At 46.1% G+C, this 21742-nt stretch overlaps 1 protein-coding gene across 6 annotated transcripts in view; it reads left to right on the forward strand.

The window, feature by feature from the left end:
- LOC119965268 (kelch-like protein 3) overlaps positions 1-21742 on the forward strand; it is a 156640-nt gene that overhangs the window by 67154 nt on the left and 67744 nt on the right. For all 6 annotated transcript variants that reach the window (XM_038795785.1, XM_038795780.1, XM_038795781.1 and 3 more), the window contains one exon: positions 18517-18626. In XM_038795785.1, coding sequence (XP_038651713.1) covers positions 18517-18626 — 110 coding nt within the window. The remainder of the gene's footprint in view (positions 1-18516; positions 18627-21742) is intronic.

Here is a 21742-nt window from a genome sequence, read left to right on the forward strand (position 1 = left end):
CCCACCGGTAAGGTAGATGGTTTGATCCATGCCGGCGGGAGAGGCTTGACAGTGGCGGGACTTCAGCCCATCGCGGGCCGGAGAATCGCCGGGGGGAGGGGCCGACCGGTGCGGCGCGATTCCCGCTCCCGCCGAATCTCTGGTGGCAGAGAATTCGAGACACGGCGGGGTGGGATTGACGCCGGCCCCCGGGGATTCTCCGACCCGGCGGGGGGGGGGGGGGGGGGGCGGTCGGAGAATCCCTCCCAGGATGCTTTCTATGGTGCATCTGTAAAAGTTGATAAGGGTTAATGTGGACATGCCGAATTTCCTTAGTTTCCTGAGGAAGTATAGGCGCTGTTGTGCTTTCTTGGTGATAGCGTCGAGGTGGGTGGACCAGATTTTTGGAGATGTGCACCCCTTGGTATTGCAACTGCTAACCATCTCCACCCCGGCCCCGTTGATGCTGCCTGGGGTGTGTACAGTACTTTGCTTCCTGAAGTCAATGACCAGCTCTTTAGTTTTGCTGGCATTGAGGGAGAGATTGTTGTTGCTGCACCACTCCACTAGGTTCTCTATCTTCCTCCATATTCTGACTCGTCGTTATTCGGGATCCGGCCCACTCTGGTCGTATCGTCAGCAAACTTGTAGATTGAGTTGGAACCAAATTTTGCCACGCAGTCGTATGTGTACAGGGAGTAGAGTAGGGGGCTAAGTACGCAGCCTTGCGGGGCCCCGGTATTGAGGACTATTGTGGAGGAGGTGTTGTTGCTCATTCTTACTGATTGTGGTCTGTGGGTCAGAAAGTCAGGGATCCAGTTGCTGAGTGGGCAGCCAAGTCCAGGTTTTGGAGCTTTGATATGAATTTGGCTGGGATTATGGTGTTGAAGGCGGAGCTGTAGTCAATGAATAGGAGTCTGATGTAGGAGTCCTTGTTGTCGAGATGTTCTAGGGATGTGTATAGGGCCAGGGAAATGGCGTCTGCTGTGGACCGGTTGCGGCAGTATGCGAATTGCAGTGGATCAAGGCTTTCTGGGAGTATGGAGGTGATGTGCTTCATGACCAACCTCTCGAAGCACTTCATTACGACTGAGGTCAGGGCCACCGGACGGTAGTCATTGAGGCCCGTTGCCTGGATCTTCTTTGGCACCGGTATGATGGTTGTCTTCTTGAAGCAGGAGGGGACCTCAAAGTGGAGTAGGGACAGGTTAAAGATGTCTGCGAACACCACTGCCAGCTGGTCCGCACAGGATCTGAGTGCACAACCAGGGATCCTGTCCGGGCCCGTTGCCTTCCGAGGGTTCACTTTCAGGAAGGCCAATCTGACTTTGGAAGCTGTGATGGTGGGTCTGGGTGAGTTATGAGCTGCTGGGGCACTCAACAGCGGATTATTGGTTTCCTGCTTGAACTGAGCAGAGAATGCATTGAGTTCATTGGGGAAGGGTGCATTGCTGCCTGAGATACTGCTCGACTTCGCTTTGTAGCCCGTTATTTTGTTTAGTCCTTTTTGGGAGACAAATAAATTGCAACTGAGGACCGGGGAAGAGAGTTGGTGGGAAAGTAGAATTGACATCGGCGTACACCAGAAAGTTGATCGCATGACTGAGGTGTTGTTCTGTAAACGAGGGAGAAGAAAAGACCAGCAGTAGATCCTTGGGGAACTTCTGAGGTTTTGGCCCAGCGGCAGGAAGAGAAGCCATTGATGGAGATGCTCTGCCTATGATTGGATAGCCTACAGTGGATGCAAACAACAGCAATCCCACAGAGGTTGCATTTCCTCCCACGTATTGCAGTCCTTTGTCTATTGGTTCAGTTGTACCACCTAAACCCGTTAACCTTATGAATCACTTGGTCTTGATTCCTATGTGAAGATCCATTAGTAGAATATATGCTCTGTTGGGTCGCCGGCTATTTTCCTATCCATTGGATTTCCTTCATTACACTTCTCCATATATGGAGAGGTATAATGTAATAATATACAAATGAGAGCAACTTTTACACAATTATAGTTCTTGAAGCAAGGGACGCCTGTTGTTCTCTGCTGTGCATTGGCATGATTGTGCAGGTGTACATTACCATTAGAGTGGTGGATACCGGCAACAGTACATGGCATTTGGGTCAGAGGCTAACTGTAGCCTTTCTCTGCTCCCAGTGCAGGCAAGCTTGGCAGTAGGAGCCGAAGCTCCTGCCAAATTTATGCATGTGTCCCAAAAGCCAAAATATTGATTGCAGTTGGCTTAGGGATGCAAGGTTTTGGCAGGCAGAAGATTCACCTGAATCTGCTAAGGGGGAAAATCTAGGCCAGTTTTTGCATAAATCAAAATAAGTATTTTCTTGTTTAATGAATTCTTCATGCATTGTGTTACTAAAAGGTGAAGGCTTGCTACAAAGATTATATGGTTATATGGTTGTCATATTAGGTCATTGGAACTGAATTATTTTTTCTTAACTTCTAAAGTGCCCTTCAAGACAGGTTTTCCTTCACACGAACTTAGCTCATTGGTATGCCTTTGGCTTTCACCGGGTGTCACTGCATTTCTTAGATTCCTTGTAATCTAAAATTAGCTCCATCTCCAAAGCTCCAGTACTACCCAAGATTTTCCTCCAAACGAGAAAACTGATCATGGCAGCCTCAATTTTTTTCTCCCTGACAAATATAAACAAATCCTAAGCAAATTGCAGACTTGTGCTCGCCTGACTATGTCACGAGGCATGTCCAAGGCTTTCAACTAAAGAAATTTGGCTAACACCAAGTTTGGAAGTTTCATAGGTGAACTGTGAAACTTCACGGGTGGAAAAGCCTTAAAACGTGTTTAACACAAAAAATTTAATTTTTTTTTGTTAAATTAAAGCTGCCACAGTGAAGTGGAGAGGGGACGAAAATCTATCGGTTTGTGTCATGAGCATAGAAATATGATTGCTATTTTCTAGTCCGTACATTCCAAATCTCAGTACATCCTGGGTATGACTTGAATTGCGTAAATATGAGCATTAGGATGAGCCCCATAATTGGAGGGATTTTAAAAAAAACTACGTATTACAGTGGTACATTATAATACATTGTATTACATTGTAAAATACGTATTACAGTGGTACATTGTAATTATGATGTATCTGTGGAAATATGAGTATGATTTATATTTTTGTGATCCATTAACCATTGGCATGTGGGGTTGAGTCCAGTCTAGACTGATGGGCTAAAGTCTCTTTGTTCTGGTTATAATTATCCTGACTTAAATGAGCTGGAGGCAGCCTAACTTTATTTTGAGTGGTATGAGCTTTCAGTACAAAACTGCATTATTGTTCCCAAATTGGCAAGCTCATTCTGATTGATGATGTGGGAAATGTAATATCATATTAGTACAGTAAAGGTTCTCTCCTCAGAGTAGGTGAAGAATAAAGACAACTTTTCTTTGTATCCTACTTTGCAAGACTCTGTGCTGCCAGTGTTGGCAAAAAAGGAAAACATTCTGTTAACCAGCTTGATTGACAGCCACCATGGCCAAAGAATTAGTTAAAAATAGTTTAATGTACATGCACACACATGCATGTACCCATTCTAAAAATACAAGTCTTTTTGGTTCGTAGTATTTCTTCGCATGCACACTATAAAAATGAATTGTTATAAACCCTACTGGCATTTGATTTGTGTTCTGAAATTGACTGAATTATTTCTGATTTTCTTTTACTATTTGGATAGACAAAAAGTTACATTAATAAAATGAGCAACATTCAGTGTTTAAATTTAGACTATCCAATTTTTTTTCCTAATTAAGGGGCAATTTAGCGTGGTCCACCTACCCCGCACATTTGGGTTGTGGGGGTGAGACCCACGCAGACACGGGGAGAATGTGAAAACTCCACGAGGACAGTGACCCAGCGCCGGGATCGAACCTGGGTCCTCTGCGCCGTGATATATATATATGGATACCACAATGTGTATTCTGCAATCTCTATCTCCAAGCATCATTGGATGGCTCTGATGTAACTGATCTGTTGGATCCTGCACCACAATCCTCGTCCCCTCTCCTCCCTCCCAGAACATGGATAGAGTCCTCCTCGTTCTCACATTTCACTCCACCAGCCTCCGTATACAAAGCATAATCCTCTGTCATTTTCGCCAACTCCAGCGTGATGCCACCACCAAACACATCTTCCCTTCACTCCCTCTGTCAGCATTCCGCAGAGACCGTTCCCTCCGGGATAATCTAGTCCACTGCTCCTCCACCCCCAACATCTCTCCAATCACCCATGGCACCTTCCCATGCAATCGCAGAAGGTGTGACACCTGCCCCTTTACCTCTTCCATGCTTAACATCCCAGGCCCAAAGCACTCATTCCAGGTTAAGCAGCGTTTCACTTGCACCTCTTCCAATTTGGTCTGTTGCATTCGCTGCTCCCAATGTGGTCTCCTCTATATCGGAGAGACCAAACGCATACTGGGTGGTTGCTTTGTGAGCACCTTCGGTTTGTGCGCATTCAGGACCCTGACCCTCCGGCTGCTTGCCATTTCAGCACAAGACCCTGCTCCCATGCCCACATGTCTGTCCTTGGCCTGCTGCAATGTTCCAGTGAAGCTCAACGCAAACTGGAGAAACAGCATTTCATCTTCCGTTCGGCAAGCTACTGCCTTCCAGTCTCAACATCGAATTCAACAACTTCAGATGATTACTTCTACCCCACCTCAATCCCATTGTTTTCATTCCATTTCATTTTAACTGTCTTTTACCTTTTATTTCTTTCTTGTCTTTCTTTATATATATTTTTCCTCCACTCTTTCCCCCTAACGTATCCCCCTTTCCTTTCATTTTCTCCCCTTTGCTTCCCCTTCCCCTTTTTCTCATTTTATCTCTCTCCCACCCATGTCCTCCCTCCTCCCCATATCTACATCTGTCATTATCTTCTTCAGCTAACCCAATTTAACCCAATATTATCAAATTACTCTGTATCCCATGTGCATTGCCTTTTTTATAAGTCTCCCATGTGGAACCTTGTCAAAGGCTTTGCTGAAATCCATGTAAACTACATCAACTGCACTACCCTCAGCTACACGCCTGGTCACATGCTCAAAAAATTCAATCATATTTGCTAGGCATGACCTCCCTCTGACAAAGCCATGCTGACTTTCCTGGTCAAACCTTGCCTCTCCAAGTGGAGATAGATTCTCTCCCTCAGAATTTTCTCGAATAGTTTCCCTATCACTGCCATGAGACTCACTAGCCTGTAGTTCCCTGGCTTATCTCTGCTGATGAAATGATCTGTAGCAGGGGTGGGCAAACTACGGCCCGCGGGCCACATGCGGCCCGACAAAGGTTTTTATGCGGCCCGCCAATGAGGTGCCCGGAATCATAACCGGCATTTTTGAAAAGCCGCTGGGGAAAAGCCGCTGAAGTAAATGTGCTTATTCAATAAGCACATTTACTTCAGCGGCTTTTCCCCGGCGGTTTTTCAAAAATGCCGGTTATGATTCCGGGCACCTCATTGGCGGACCGCATAAAAACACGGTGGATGAGTGGGGCTGTCTCATTGGTCGGTTTAGTTGGTTGTGCGACCAATAAGAGTCCAGGTTACAAACAATAAGCCTTATTATTGTTTGTAACCTGGACTCCTGTTGGTCGCACACCCAACTAAACCGACCAATAAGGCAGCCCCACTCATCCACCCCACTACGCGCGTTTTTATCGTTGACTCGGCCAGGCTGTGCTTCTGTCAGTGTTAAGGATCAGCACAAGCAACTTGACACCTGATTTCAACAAACTGGTAAATGACTGCAGTCAGATGCATCATTCTCATTGACATTGTTCTGTTACTTACTGAGTTACTTTGTTTTTCAAATAAATGTGCTTTTTTTTCTTTAAAGACCTTTTATTTTGGCTATTTAAAATATTAATTATTTTACTTAATATACTATGCGGCCCTTTAAAATTGTGAATTTCTGAATGTGGCCCTTGCACGGAAAAGTTTGCCCACCCCTGATCTGTAGTATTGGAAAACAATAACTTGCATTTGTGTTTGATGTGGAAAACCATCCCAGAGTGTTTCAAAGTGAATTTGGACATTGGACCACAGAAATTGACATTCAGAGGGTTTCCAAAATTTTGGTCAAAGAGATGGGTTTTCAATACAAGAGAGGTTTGCCAGTGTGATTCTAAAGAGTTGTATGTATCTATTGAAGGCTTGGTCACAAATAGTGGAGAAAAATGGGGGGCAGGAGAGAGAATGTATGGAGGCTGGAATCAGGAACTATAAGTTGTTGGAAATGGGTAATTTTTGTCATTGAGAGAATTTTGAAACTTCAATTAAGGATCTCAAGATTGTCAACAGTCTGGTTCAATCTGAAACAATGGTCAGGAGGAGTATGGAGTTCAATCTTCACCATGTTTAGTGCGAGGGTGTCATCAGTGTATATGTGAAGATAATTTTGGATGATGTTTCCAGGGATAGAATGTTGAGGAAGAGGTGGAGTTTGATCAAGGGTGGATCTGTGGAGGACTCCAGTGATGACCATGTGGGTGTTCTATGAGAATTGAAGGAGATGTTGTGGCCACAATCAAACTATATGGAGCCAAGTGAGGGCAATCCCACTAAGTGGAGGAGAGCTTTTTAATGTGGATTGTGTGAATTTAAGAAACATTCACTCAGCCTAGGATATCAGCATCACTGGCAAGACCAGTATTTATCATCCATTCCCATTGCCCTTCTGAAGGTGAGCTGCCTTCTTGAACTGCTGTAGGCCAAGTGACATAGGTTCTCCCTTCTGTTCGGGAGGAAATTCCAGGTTTATGACAACCTGACAGTAAAGGAATAGTGATATGTTTCCAAGTCAGGATGGTGTGTGATTTGAAGGGGAACGTGCAGGTGGTGGTATTCCTATGCACCTTCTGACCTTGTTTTTCTAGCTGGTAGAGGTCGCTGGTTTGGAAGGCCCTATTAAAAAGCTGTAGCAGTTGCTGCAGTGCATGTTGCAGACAGTCCACGCTATCGTCACAGTGCACCGATTGATGGGAAGGAGTGAATGTTGAAGATGTTGAATGTGTGCCAATTAAGTGGGCTGCTTTGTCTGGACTATGTTGAGCTTCTTGAATATTTTTGGAGTCATCCAGACAAATGGAGGGGATTCCATTGCACTGCTGACTTGTGCCTTGCAGTCTCTGGAAAGGCTTTGGGAAGTTAGGAGGAGAATATTTATGCAGAATGTCCAGTTAGGTTTCTAGCCAATGATGACCCTAGGTGGACAGCTGCATGGCGGTAATGCTGTTGAATCTCTTTCATTGGAGGTGGTCATTGCTCAGCTCTGGTGTGGCACAAATATTCTTTGCCACTTAGCAATCCAAACCTGAATATTGTTCATGTCTTGCTGCTTGCGGGTATGGATTTGCAAATGAAGTAAATGCCCTATAGTCATCAATCAGACAATCCCACTTTTGATATTTATGATGGAAGGAAGGTAAGTCATTGATGTAGTAGCTGAAAATGGTTGAGACTAGAAAACTGCAGTGAGACCAGTCGTTTCTTGATATTATATGAAATAAATCAAATTGACTGAAGATTGTCTGTCATCTGTGTGCTGGGAACTTCAGGAAGAGGTTGCAGTGGATCATCTACTGAACACTTATTCCGGGTGAAGACAGTGGATAAAACAAGGTTGTAGTGTTTTGTGCTGGGCTCTGCCATCATTGAAAGTGAGGTTAGGTGGTGGCATGGTGGTAATGGCACTGGATTAGTTCTCCAGAGGCCCAGACTAATGCTTGAACTCTGTTCAAGAGCAATTAGGGATTGGCAACAAATGCTGCCAAAGACACTCATATCCCCTGAAGGAATAAATTTAAAAAAAGATGAAGTTAGTGGAGTCTCCTCCTGTTAGTTGCTTTATCGTTCGTTACCATTTACGACTAGATGTGGCAAGTTTTGATTTTATTTTAGTTGTGAAATTGGTTAGCTCCGCTATTTAGCATATAATCCAATGTTGTAGCTTTATCAGATTGAAACTTATTTTTAGGTATGCCCGGTGCTGTTCCTGGCATGCTCTGCTACAATCTCCATCGAACCAGGGTCGGTTACCTGGCTTGATGGTAATGGTAGAGTGAGGGATATCCTTAGCCATGAGGTTATTGATTGTTGTGGAATGTAATTCTGCTGCTGATGCCCCACACCACATCTTGGATGCCCAGTTTTAAGCTGCTAGATCGGTTCAGAATTTATCTCGTATAACATGGTGATAGCACCACACAGCATGATAGAGGTGTCCTCGGTATGTAGGTGGGACTTTGTTTCCACACACTGGTCAGTCATGACCAGATACAACTGTGACAGGTAGATTGGTCTGGATGAGGTCAAGAGGTTTTTCCTGTTGTTTTTCTCACCACGTGCGACTGGCCAAATCTGGCAGCTACGTCCTTCAGGATTTGGCCAGCTCAGTCAATCATGTTACTTCTGAACCACTCTTGCCGATGGATATTGAAATCTCCCAACCAGAGTGCATTTAATCAATGTTGAGGATTTGCAAGGTAGCTCCATCTCGACTGTACATCACTGTACTTCTCCTCTGATAAGTCTATTCTGCTGGTAAACAAGACATGTCCAGGGACGGTGATGGAGGAGTATTGGGATATTGGCTATAAGGTACGATGCAGTGAGTGTGATTACGGCAGGCTGTTACTTGACTCGTATGCGGAATAGCTCTCCCAATTTTGGCACAAGTCCACAGATTGCTTGGTAATAAAGAACTTGAATATTGCTCAAAAGAGAGACATGTTGCGAAAGCTTTACATGTTGCATGCAATAAAAAGCAAGAACGCTGAAATTTGGCGTTTTGGGGTTTGTCCTGATGAATGCATGATGAAAAGCTTCGGCCACATGTTTCTCTGTTAAGCAATATTAAAGTCCCCAGATTTTCATGAGGAGGTTAATGCAGGGTCAACTGGGCTGGGTGTGTCTTTGTCATGTCCAATGTTGAGCTTGATGCTGGATAGTCCCGGTTTTCTTCATTTTTGGGTTTTATTTTGTTGTGGTTCGATATAACTGAGTGGCTTCCGAGGTCATTTCAGAGGGCAGTTAGGAGTTAACCATATTGTTGTGGACCCGGAGTCATGTGCAGCTTAGACCGGGTGAGGATGGCAGATTTCTTTCCCACCAGGGCATTATTGACCTAGATGGATGTTTACAATTCGATAGTTTCATGATCATCATTACAGAAGCTATCTTTTTTTAATTCCATATTTATTTAATTGAATTTAAATTCCACCAGCTGCCCTGGTGAAATCTGTACTCCTGTCCCTGGATTGTCCATCCAGACGGCTAGATTGTTGATCCAGTAACAGAACCACTGTAATATTTTTTACTAAGTTACTTGAAAAGCGGAGTATTTTTAATTAAAATAAAAAAAATCAAGGAGCGACATGAAAGAAGAGGTAGAAAGAGACCGCTTCTATGGCTGAGAAGATTGGAGTGAGATACCATGAACATCAGATTGAAGTTAAGTGCTTTATAGGGCAAGAGAAGCTTCTTTTTACAGAGTTGAGGTTGTGGAATTCACTTTCAGGATTTGTGGTAGTGGGACAGACTTTGCCAACATTCTGGATAGGTGGCGAGGTGAATTGAAAGGAAATAGGAAGGGCGGTAAACTTGATTGGAACTATTTACTCATGTGAAGGATAAGCACTATGAATAGACAAGTTAGAATCATAGAAGAATCACTGAATCCCTACAGTGCAGAAGGAGGCCATTCAGTCCATCATGAGCACCAAGTTGAGACAAATTCTCCATGTTGTAACTTCTGTATATTTCAATTATTTAATACCCAAGATTTGTATAATTTCTGGAGTGCCCCAGAAAAAGATCAGCTCCCTGAACTGATCCTTTAACATTTGGCTAATTCTGCAGTAAATAGAGGGAAAAACCTACTTGATGCTGTCTTCACCAATCTACTTCTCGCTGAAGCATCCTGTCTTCACACTGAGGATAACCCCTATCATGTTGTGTGGCACTACCACTGTGCAAAATGGGATAGATTTCAAACAGATCTTGCAATTCAAAACTGGGCATCCATGAGGCACTTCGGGCCATCAACGGCACCAGAATTGTGTTCATCCATAATCTGTGACCTCATGGCCTGAATATCCCACACTCACCATTACTACCAAGCCAGAGGATAAACCCTGGTTCAATGAAGTGTGCAGGAGGGCGTGCCAGGAGCAGCACCTGTGTAATGGTCCTTTCTGTTGATTCCCTCACTTCCCACTTATTTTACTTCGTCGTTAGAATTTTTGATTCATAAATATTTAATGAAATGAAATGAAAAATGAAATGAAAATCGCTTATTGTCACAAGTAGGCTTCAAATGAAGTTACTGTGAAAAACCCCTAGTCGCCACATTCCGGCGCCTGTTCGGTTTGGCTGGTACGGGAATTGAACCGTGCTGCTGGCCTGCCTTTGTCTGTTTAAAAGCCAGTTATTTAGCTCTGTGCTAAACTAGCCCCGACATATACCTTTACGTCAAGCAGAGGAAGTGTGGAGCTCAAAAGGTGCAAACTAGTACACTGTGTTATGAAGATTTAGCTTTTGAACAGAAGAACTCAGACTTTCTGGCACCTTAGAGATTGGAGGGATTCGGTTCGATAGAACAGTACAGCACAGATTGGTTGGCTCATGGCTAATGGATTGGCCAAAGACTATTCTGCCCGGCGACAGATAGTAATTGGCTTCATCCAGGTGGGGGTTTTCAGAGATTCCACAGAGATGCTCCTGGATGCTGAGAGAAGCCATGAGTGGCTCTCTCTCTTTCTCCAAAAAATGCTTCCTGCCTGCTGTTTCTGAATCTGCAGAGAAGTCTTGAGATCCTGATGCATCTACAGTGAACGCCATTACAGACTGAAAGCAAAGACCACACCCAACTGGACGCCTACACTGAAGAAAGATGTACTGGAAGACATCCGTCTGAAACAGACTTTTATCCTTTCACTTTTTTCATTAATTTTTTTACACCCTTTCCCCCCTCTGTGTTTGTCTATCTGTCTTGTGTGCGCGTAGAGGCTGGCTGAGTTAAAGAGAGTGGGGGGGTTAGGAATTAGATAATAGTTTACCAGTTGTATTTTCTGCCTGTAGAATTAGAGTTATTGTTATTAATAGAAATTAATTGTGTTTAAATTTACAAACCTAGTGACTGTAGTTATTGGGTAGCCAAGGCCCAAAGACTTCAGTATTTTCTAGGAACTAATTGTTAATTTCAATTGCGTTGCGACTCTGGGTCAAGTGGGGCTGGAATTGACCGCACACTAACCCAGGGTACTGTAACACCAGGCATACCAAAAAATGTGGCAACCTGGTGAAGCTACAACACAGGACTACTAGCATGCTAAACAGCATAATCAGCAAGCATGAGATAGAGCTAAGTTATACAACGTGTCAGATCTAAGCTCTGCGGTCTTGTCACTGCGAAGACTATGGACCCTGGCAATAACCCAGCAATAGTACCGAAGAATTGTGCTTCAGAACGAGCCACACCACGAGCCAAGCTGTTCCAATACATCTGCAACACTGACATCTACCCAGGTATGTCCTGTCCACAAAAAGCAGGACATATCCAACCTGGCCAATTACCACCCATAAATCTAATTTGACCATCAGCAAAATGATGGATGGTGTCATCAACAGTGCTATCAAGAGCCACTTGCTCAGTAATAGCCTGTTTATTGCAACTCAGTTTGGGTTCCAGGGTCATTCAGCTTCTGACGTCAATTCAACCTTGGTCCAAACTTAGATAAAAGAGCTGATTTAAAGAATGACTGCCCTTGACATCAAGTCTTCATTTGACCGAGTGTAACATCAAGAAGTCCTAGCAAAACCGAAGTCAAGGGGAACCGGAGGGACAGAGATATTTCTCTACTCGTTCAAGTAATAGCTATCTCATGTAGGATGGTCGTGGTTGTTGGAAGTTCATCATTTCAATCCCAGAACAGGGCTTCAGGAGTTCTTCAGGTAGTGTCCTAGGTCCAACCATCTTCAGCTTCAATTAATGGCCTTCCCTCGATCATCAGTGGGGATATTCGCTGGGGATGTTCACTGATGATTGCACAATACAACAAGACCTGAACAATATTAAGGCTTGAGCTGATAAGTGGCAAATAAAATTACACAAGTGTCAGGCAGTGACATCTTCAACGAGCGAATTTAACCATCACTCCTTGATATTGTTATGGGGAGGCAAATAATTAGGATTTACTAACAACAATCTGTTAGGGCAATCAACAATTGTTCTCTATAGAATCCCTACAGTACAGAAGGAGGCCATTCGGCGATTCAGCCCATCGAGTCTGCACTGATCCTCCGAAGGACTCCCCACCCAGGCCCATGCTCTTTCCTCGTAACCTCATCTAATGTTTTTGCTAACTAAGGGGCAATTTAGCATTGCCAGTCCACCTAATCCGCTCATCTTTGGGAGGAAACCGGAGCACCCACAGGACACCCACACAGACTAGGGAAGAACGTGCAAACTCCACATAGACAGCTACCCAAGTTCAGAATTGAACCCAGGTCCTTGGCGCTGTGAGGCAACAGTGCTAACCACTGTACACCGTGCTGCCCGTAATCTTCAGGACTTTGAATTTATAGTCTAGTACTACGGGTCGCGGTCCAGGTATGTGTTGCGTGCGGGTGTTGGGAGGGTAGCTGATGGGTTGCAGTCTTCTTGATCGCGAGTGAAGCACCCAAATGCCGCAACCGGTTTTTAAGTTGAGAATGCTGGCTGCGAGGGACTAGTTTAGTCACGTGCGGATGATCACCTTGCTCCGGTTGCTGAGTGCCGTGACTCTCCTCTCTTCTCTGGCGCCATGTCTGTGGTGCTGAATCCCCCCCCCACACAGTGACTCTCACGTGGAGCTGAGGCAATACCGAGACCAGCACTTTGGGGAAGCTGATACTAGCAGGACAAATGGCTAAGATACAGCTCCAAATTGTGAATCTGTTGTTTTACGCTGCCGAGGAACAGATCTATGAACTCTTCTCAAAAAGCGGTGATATTAAGCGAATCACCATGGGCTTGGATATAATGACGAAAACTACATGCGGATTTTGTTTTGTGGAATACTACACATGCTGTGATGCTGAACAGTGCATGAAATTTATTAATGGAACATGCTTGGACAATCGAATCATCAGATCAGATTGGGATACTGGCTTCAAATAAGGCAGCCCGTTTGGGAAGGGAAATCTGGTGGTCAGGTATGTGATGAATATTGAACGCATTATGACGCTGGCAGAGGTGGATTTGGAAAACTGGTCCAGATGCAGAGAATCCCATAACTAAGACTGAAATTCTAGACTTTCATTGACTGTACATTTGAGATTATGAAGCTCGAATCTTCATAGAAACCTGAGATTGAACAATACAGCTGGCACGTTAATGCAGTCATTTTCAAACTCAGGGTCGCGACCCATGCTTGGGCCACAGGCAGGTGTCGGGAGGCTCGCGGAGCGTTCAGTCGCAAGGTTCCCGATCGTGGGAAGAAGTGCCCAACGGCATTTTTAAAATGCCGGCCGTGACCGGCTTTCTGAATGCTGGCCCTCCCGCGCATGCATGCCACCTCAGCCAGATGTAGCAGTGCGCAAGCCCGGAGCCCAGTGGGGCAGACCACTTCCTTCGTACATCAGTGCGTTGTTATAGGAGCAGATTTTTAATAAAATTGATTTGTCTTCCCACGAGAAGCGGCGGCAGAGAGCAGGTCACCCGCCCGGCATGTACACTGAAGTCACGTACTCTGGGCACAAAAGTACAAAGAACAAAACAGCACAGGAACAGGCCTTTAGGCCCTCCACGCCTGTTTCAGCCAAAACCCTCAGCACTTCCTATTACTGAGGAGAGTTTCCTCTGTTTTGTAGTTGCCAGCAGGCAAGCAACAGGACTGTGTGTAGAGTTGAAGATGGATATTTTTGGACTAGGGAAGAGACGGTCAGAGACGCAAACAGGCCCGGATCTCACAACTGAATCTGCTGGAGAGAGATTCGCAGGTCAGCCCACGGCAATATGGAGCAGTGCTGGTGTGAGCTTCAGGATCTGATGAACAACCCATACCAAAATGAAACATTGAATGATAAAGCAAATGAGATCGTGATTACCAAGCAGGCTCACCTGTCACATTAAAGATAAGTGAAAATGGTGGCACAGTTCGGGCGGCGTGGGTTGCGAAGGTCGGCCGGCATCAGTCGTAAAGGTCGGCTAGCGTGGGTCCCTGAGGCCAGCCCATTGGTAAAAATGGGTCCCCGGATAAAAAGTTTGAAAAATACTGCGTCAGTGCCTACAAAGCTGTGGGCTGTTCATTCTTTCTTCAGCCCAATTAACTCTTATTTAACAGTTTCAGAAAGAAGCACCCGGTTTTTGAGCTGCAATCCTTGTGTCCAATTTTGGTTCCTTGTAAAGTTGTAATTTTTGTCATTCCTAATAAAAACAAAATAAAAACCTGAAGAAAAATAGAGAATGCCGGCTGCGACATGGTTTTAAATGTGAATGATGCAGTCTTTCCGGCAGAAGTGGCGGCAGGGAGCAGGTCAAGTGCTCAGCTTGTACACTGGCATCACACGCCCTGTATGTACGTGCTCATGGCGCAAAATTTCCGAGGAGAGATTCCTTCATTTTCTAACTGTGAGCAAGCAAGGCAACAGGGCTGTGAAGAACTGAACTGGTTTTGTTAAAGGAAGAGAGAGCCAATACACAAACTGGCCAGGATTTTGCAACTGAACCTGCTGGAGAGAGCTGTCAGGAAAGTCCACGGCAGGACAAATCAGTGCTAGTGTTAGCTCCGTACAGAGCTTCAGGACCTCTGAACAGCCAAAAAAGGCATAATTGAAATCGGGAACAAAGGAGTATAAAGATGATTTTTTGAGGTATGGCTTTGTTGATTGTGTCAATGCAATTCAGGATGCAAAGCTATGCCTGTTATATGAAGGAATGAACTGGAAAATGAGAGTTTAAAACCCTCAACTTCAAAGGCATTTGAAGACAAAGCATGGCAAGTTTGAGGACAAACCTCTTGATTTTTTTCAAGGGATGCAGCGAGAACTTAAATCATCAGCTGAAACCCTTAACAGAAATGCAAATGTAACACTGAATGACAAAACAAGTGAGATTGTGAGGACCAAGCAGGCTCACCAGTTGCGAAAATGGTGTGTTGCGAAGGTCGGCTGGCCTGGTCGCAAAGGCCAGCCGGTTGGTAAAAGTATGTCCTGGGAAATAAAGTTTGAAAAACAAGTACAGTATGCTAAAGCAATAAAGGATAATTTCACAAAGATGTCAGCTAAAAGTTGACATGGCGCCATCTACAGCAGTCAGCATAAGTGTCAAGCAACATATTCCAGTCAAACCATATTTCAGTGACCTTAACAACTTGTTCTTAAGACACAATCTACAAGTGGCCAGCATAAAGGTTAACAGTATGTTTTTCTAACTCGACCTAAGGACCAGACACATCCAGCGTGTCTGGCACCAAGTAGGGAATTTAAGGAGGAATCCATAGAAAGATGAAGGGTAGATAACACTCACTATGCCTGGGTGCACATATGTAACTTGTTTAATGTAAAGTTTTCTCAAACGTAAACAATATCAATGTTTACGTAACCTGCACTGTATAAATGTTACTTGATTTAATGTGTTGGGGCAGAGTTAGCTCCGGAGATCTTTCTCTGAAGATGTTCTCTCCCAAAATGTTGGTCAATAAACAATCATTCTGTGTCTGAGTCTCTTCTGATTTTTTTATGGAGGTGGAAAACCACAACAGTGGCATTACCATCCCTGAAGCCCCCGCTGTCAAAACTCTGGGGTTACCATTAACCAGAAACTGACTGAACAAGCCATTCTAATACTGTGGTCACATGAGCAGGTCAGAGGTTGTGAATTCTGTGGCCACCACCTGACTCCTCAAAGTTTGTCGACTATCTATGAGGCACAAGTCAGCAGTGTGATGGAGTACTCTCCAATTGCCTGAATGAGTGCAACTCCAATAACACTTAAGGAAGCTCAATACCATCCTGACCTTATTGGAGCCTTGGTTCAAGTATGGAAAAAAGAGTGAATTCAAGAGGTGAGGTGAGTGACAGCCCTTGATATTAAGGCAGCATTTGACAAGTGTAGCATCAAAGAGCCCTAGCACAAATTCCCGTGTCAGCCTCCCTGAACAGGCGGCAGAATGTGGCGACTAGGGGCTTTACACAGTAACTTCATTTGAAGCCTACTTGTGACAAAAAGCGATTTTCATTTCATTTTCATTCAATTAGAGCCAATGGGAATTCGGCAGAAAACTACCTGCTGGTTGGGAGTCATAACTGGCACAACGGAAGATGGTCTGGTTGTCAGAGGTCAATCATCTCAATTCCAGAACATCACTACAGGGGTTCCTTCTTGGCCAAACCATCTTCAGCTACTTCATTAATGATCTTCCTTTCACCATAAGGTCAGAAGTCGGGATGTTCGCCGATAATTAACAATGTTCATCACTATTCACGACTCCTCAGGTACGGAAGCAGTCCATGCCCAAATGCAGCAAGACCTGACGAGATCCAAACTTGGGCTATGTGGCAAGTAAAATACATGCCACACAAGTGTCAGGCAATGACAATCTCCACCGAGAGAGAGTCTAACCTTCCTTTGTGCAAGGTATGACTCCAGCCAGCAAAGAAAATCTAACTATTGCCCCGTGACATTCAAAGGTATTACCATCGCTGGATCTCCCACTTACAACACATTGGGGGTTACCATTGACCAGAAACTGAACTGGACTAGCCATATGTACTGTGACTATAAGAGCAGTTCAGAGGCTAGGAATCCTGCCTCCTGAATCACCAAAGTCTAACCACTATCTACAAGTGAAAAGTCAGGAGTGTGTTCGATTGCTCTCCACTTGCCTGGATGAATGCAGCTCCAAAAACACTCCAGAAGCTCAACATCATCCAGGACAAAGACGCACCGTGACAGCAGTGTGTACCATTTACAAGATGCACTACAGTAACTCACCAAGACTCCTTAGACAGTACCTTCCAAACCTACAACTGCTACCATCTAGGAGGACAAGGGCAGCAGTCACATGGGAACATAACTACCTGGAAATTCCTCTCTAAACCACTCACCACCCTGACTTCGAAATATGTCGCCATTCCTTCACTGTTGCTGGGTGAAAATCCTTCACTGTCGCTGGGTCAAAATACTCCCTAACAGCACCGTGGGTGTACCTGCATCACATGGACTGCAGTGGGTCAAGAAGGCAGCCCACCACCATCTTCACGAGGGCAACAAGGGATGGGCAATAAATGTTGGCCTAGCCAGTGATGTCCATACCCTGTGAAAGAATAAATAAAATGAGAAGTGTATAATCTCCCACAGATCTTGCACAGGATTATTTTGGGAGTGTTTGCAGCATATTCCTTATATAGCTTTAAATTAATTGTGATACGTCCTCCATGTTTTTCCCTGCTATACTAAAATGTTACCATCTCAAATCTTTAGTAATCCTTTTTCTGGTGCTTTTCTTTTATTCTATAACTGTACATTATGAACATTGTAAAAGGTTTGTCTTGGGCTTCTCATAACCTCACAACCTACATCATAACAACAAAAAAAAACATTTATTACAAGCATTATTAAGTTCAAAAGAAGATTTTGCTCAAAGTATTTTAGCAATGGCATTACTAATAACCGTGAGCAGTCTTGAAGTATTGCTGGGGCAATATGGTGTCAACTGCAGGAGAGAATCATGGGACTGGATTTTGTGCTCCCCTCCAGTGGGCAGTGGGTCAGTGTTTGGGGGTGGGGGAGGGGGTGGAGCATGAAGTAGAAAGAACCCACTTCCCTCTGGGATCAGCTTTCCTGACTTCTAAATGATTTTACACTGGGTTGGGCAAGGCCTTGGACAGGCCGTCCGCCCTTGTCCTAATTGTGGCCAATTATTGGCCACTTCAGGACCGTTTTCCTCAGCCTTAGGTTCCAGGCTTGCGGGAGGATTTCCCCACATAGCCTTGGGGAAGCCTGAAAATGATGGAGCATAGGCCTCGGCCCGGACATGGGATGGGTGCCTCCATTAGAAACCCCCTGCTAACTTCAGCACACCCCCACCCTCCCCTCCCCCTACCCCCTTCGTAATGTTCAACAGCAGCTGAGCATCCCTCAAGCCTTTCTCCCAACACTCAAATTGTCCACTTCCCACCCTCCCCATGCAGTCCCCACTCTTTCTGTCCTGAGACCTGTAAACGTACCTTTCCATCCAGTCCTGAGACTTGGACTCTCATCTTCATAAACTTCCTCTTCAGTCAACTGCAGTTCCTGCCACTGCAGGGACTGGAGAGCTGCTGAGTGGGGAGTGGAAGTGGCTCATTCGAGCGTGATATACCTGCAGAGGTTCGGATTACAGGAGGGGAAACCGCGCTATCCAAAATATCCTGGTCACGTTACTTACCTAACGGGAGTAGAGAACTTCTAAGGTTCCAAAGACAATGAACAAAACCTGTTGTCTTTACAAGCTGACTTTTATTTTATTGGTTCGTCTTTTCCCTGAACAGAGCAACATTTTCCCGATGTTATGCTGGGTGAAGAATTTCTGAGTCTGAATTTGGATCAAGTTTGCAGCTTGATATCGAGCGATAAGCTCACAGTTGCCTCAGAAGAAAAGGTACGTGTCTTTCATTTATTAGATAAAGGTTTGAGTTTAAATGTAGTTGTTACAATCCTTGTAAAGACTGATAACTTTAATGAAGAGGAATTCCCAGTGACTGACTGAAAAAATTGTATGAAAAGATTTAACATTTTCAGGCTTTAACTGTATCAAACAAACTAAAATCAACTTAAGCTAAACATTAGGCAACTAACATCCCAACTCCAGAAACAATTTTTCCCCATTAACTAATTAACATAACTGAAAAACAGTTATAAGTTACCCCACACTCTCAGCAGATGTGTAGCCTTGTAGATAAAGTCCCAAACTTACCCTGCTATTCAACAGGCTCTCCTCCCTGCCACTACAGACCCAGTCTTCAAGTACCATTTGAAATTCCCTCCACTCAATCTACTGAGTTTCATCGAACTGACTTCCAACAGCAAGGCACTCGCTGGAGACTGTTTGGTCTTGAAATCTCTACATCCCGCCCCTCCCAACAGAGAATTCATTCTCACTAGAATTCTGCTTGGCGATCAACACAAAAACAGCCTTTCTCTGTGCCTAGCACAGCAGCAGCTGTTAGCAGTCTCTCTCTCACTTTCCCTGTCTGCCTGAGAGGCTGTGTACAGAAAGATTTTTGTGTCAAGGTGTGAAAACTGGCACTTGACTTTCTGTGGAATTCAGCCTGGCCCTCTGCCCCAACAACAACAAAATACCATGAGCCTATTTCCAGTCCGATTATCGCCCCTATTCTAGGACAAAGGAACATTAGAACACAGGAATCAGGAGCAGAAGTAGGCAATTCAACCCTGCTCCGCCATTCAATGATATCATGGCTGATCTCTTCCTGGTCTCAAACCCACCTCCCTGCCTGTTTCCCATATCTCATTCACCCGTTTTTTTTTTATCAGAACGTTCTGTGTATCTTACAAGAAACTTTAAAACGTAACAGTCTTATAAATTCTCACATTAGTGGCATATTCATGCCACTGATTACCACCATGGTTAGAATACTTTCCTGTATTCTGGCAGCCTTCTTCCCACCCCGGGGTACAGTGTGGCCACTCCTCCTCCATGGTGTCCAGTAGGGTCTCCAGCTCAGCATCTGTAAATCAGGGTGCTGTTCTCCGCGCTGCCGTTTTGTTGGCCTGGATGAGTATGTGTGGGGAGTGGACTGCTAACATGCGGCTGCAGCTTGTCAGCCTCTCGAGTGGCAATCCCGACCCTGACGAACCGGACACCATTTTCCATTGGAATCGATCGTGTTCCATGTGGCATCAGTGCTAGCCCATTAATGGTTCGTGAGTTGATCCGGGACTGGATTCAATTGTGTTATCATAGAAGTGTACCGATTCAAGTAAACATTTAGGAGGCGATTCTCTGGCCTCGTTGCGCTCACGCTCAAGCGTAATGAAGCCGGTGAATAGCAGGAGGGTCCAAAAACAAGGGGCGAAATTCTACCCTACCCGGCGGGGCGGGGGGTCCCGGCGTAGTGGAGTGGTGCCAACCACTCCAGTGTCGGGCCTCCCCAATTCCGCACCTTCAGCGGCTAGGCCCGCGCCGGAGTGGCTCCCGCCCCGCCGATGGCGCCAACGGCCTTTGGCGCTACGCCGTCCGGCGTCGGGGCTGGCCGAAAGGCCTTCGCCGGTCCGCGCATGCGCCGGCGCATCAGCGGCCGCTGACGTCACCACCGGTGCATGCGCGGTGGATGGGGTCTCTTCCGCCTCCGCAAAGGTGGAGGCCATGGCGGCGGCGGAAGAAAAAGAGTGCCCCCACGGCACTGGCCTGCCCGCCGATCGTTGGGCCACATCCGATCGCTCCGCGCCCCCCCCCCCCCCCCCAGGAACCCGGGGGCCCGCTCGTGCCACCAATCCCGCTGGCACAGAGGTGGTTTAAACCACGTCGACGGGATTGGTCTGTCAGCGGCGGGACTTCGGCCCATCGCGGGCCGGAAAATCGCCGCGGGGGGCACGCTGATCGGCGCAGGGGGCACGCTGATCGGCGGGGCGTGATTGCCGCTCCCGCCAATTCTCGGGTGGCGGAGAATTCCTGCCACGGCGGGGGCTGGATTTACACCGCCCCCGGGCGATTCCCCGACCCTGCGGGGGGGGGGGGTCGGAGAATTCCGCCCAAGATCTGTGCATGGCGCCAAACCGTTTGCAATGCAATCTGCCCACTCCCATAGGTGACATTGGGATCTCACCGTAGCATGGCGAGAAACCAATTGTCACCACTTAAGCCCCATTTCCATACAATCAATGAGAGCGACCCCATATCCAATGGCCTTCCATCATTCAGCTGCCTTCCCAGCAAGTGATCACGCTGGCGCCGATTCGTACTCCTTTTGAAAAATGTGAACCTGGCGGAAGGGCTTCTATGGGGAGCCGAGGAGGCAAAGAGCACAGTGGCGCTGGAACTTCTATCCCAATGCTTTGCAGGGGGTGGGGGACCCTCCGCAGGGATGGGCCACCATGGGGGGTTGGGGGACTGCTGGGGGAGCAACCGGGGGGCGGGCAATCGCTCGCGGTACCACCGTGCCAACCCCTGGATCGTGTGTAACCATTCTGGGGGCAACCCTTGTCTCTACCCGTCTGCCCCACCCATCACTCATATCTCCGACTGACTGCCGAGGCCTCTGGCTGCACGGCTGAAGGCTATCACTAATAGGGAATTGGCAATCATGGTTAAGTGAGCACTTGACACAACCCAAGTAAATTCTCGTGGGTGGGAGAGCCTTGTAGCATATGGGAATCATTGCCTAGCATCCCAATTAGATCCTGGTGGCTGTAACCTGTGCTTAAATACTGTGGGAGGCCATACCACACACTCGACATTCGAACACCCAGGGGATGGGACGCAGCTCTGGGAACATGTCCACGGCCAGAGGGATGCCTGGAGAGATGGGTAAAGGGTCCGGGGGTCAGCCCGCATTACAGAAGAAAGCGACAGAGGCATCATAATGGTTGTGCAAAAAGGTGTTTTAATGTGCTGTACAATACTGTACCCCACTGCCGTTGGTACCGGCCCCAGTCCCCCCCCCCCCCCCCCCCCCCACCCCCAAAAACACTACCCCTGTGCCCTCAGTGATCCTCAAAGTGCTTGGCCCTCTTAGCTCTACCACTATGTCTTTG

This window comes from Scyliorhinus canicula, chromosome 4, assembly GCF_902713615.1.
Source record: "Scyliorhinus canicula chromosome 4, sScyCan1.1, whole genome shotgun sequence".
Lineage (NCBI taxonomy): Eukaryota > Metazoa > Chordata > Chondrichthyes > Carcharhiniformes > Scyliorhinidae > Scyliorhinus > Scyliorhinus canicula.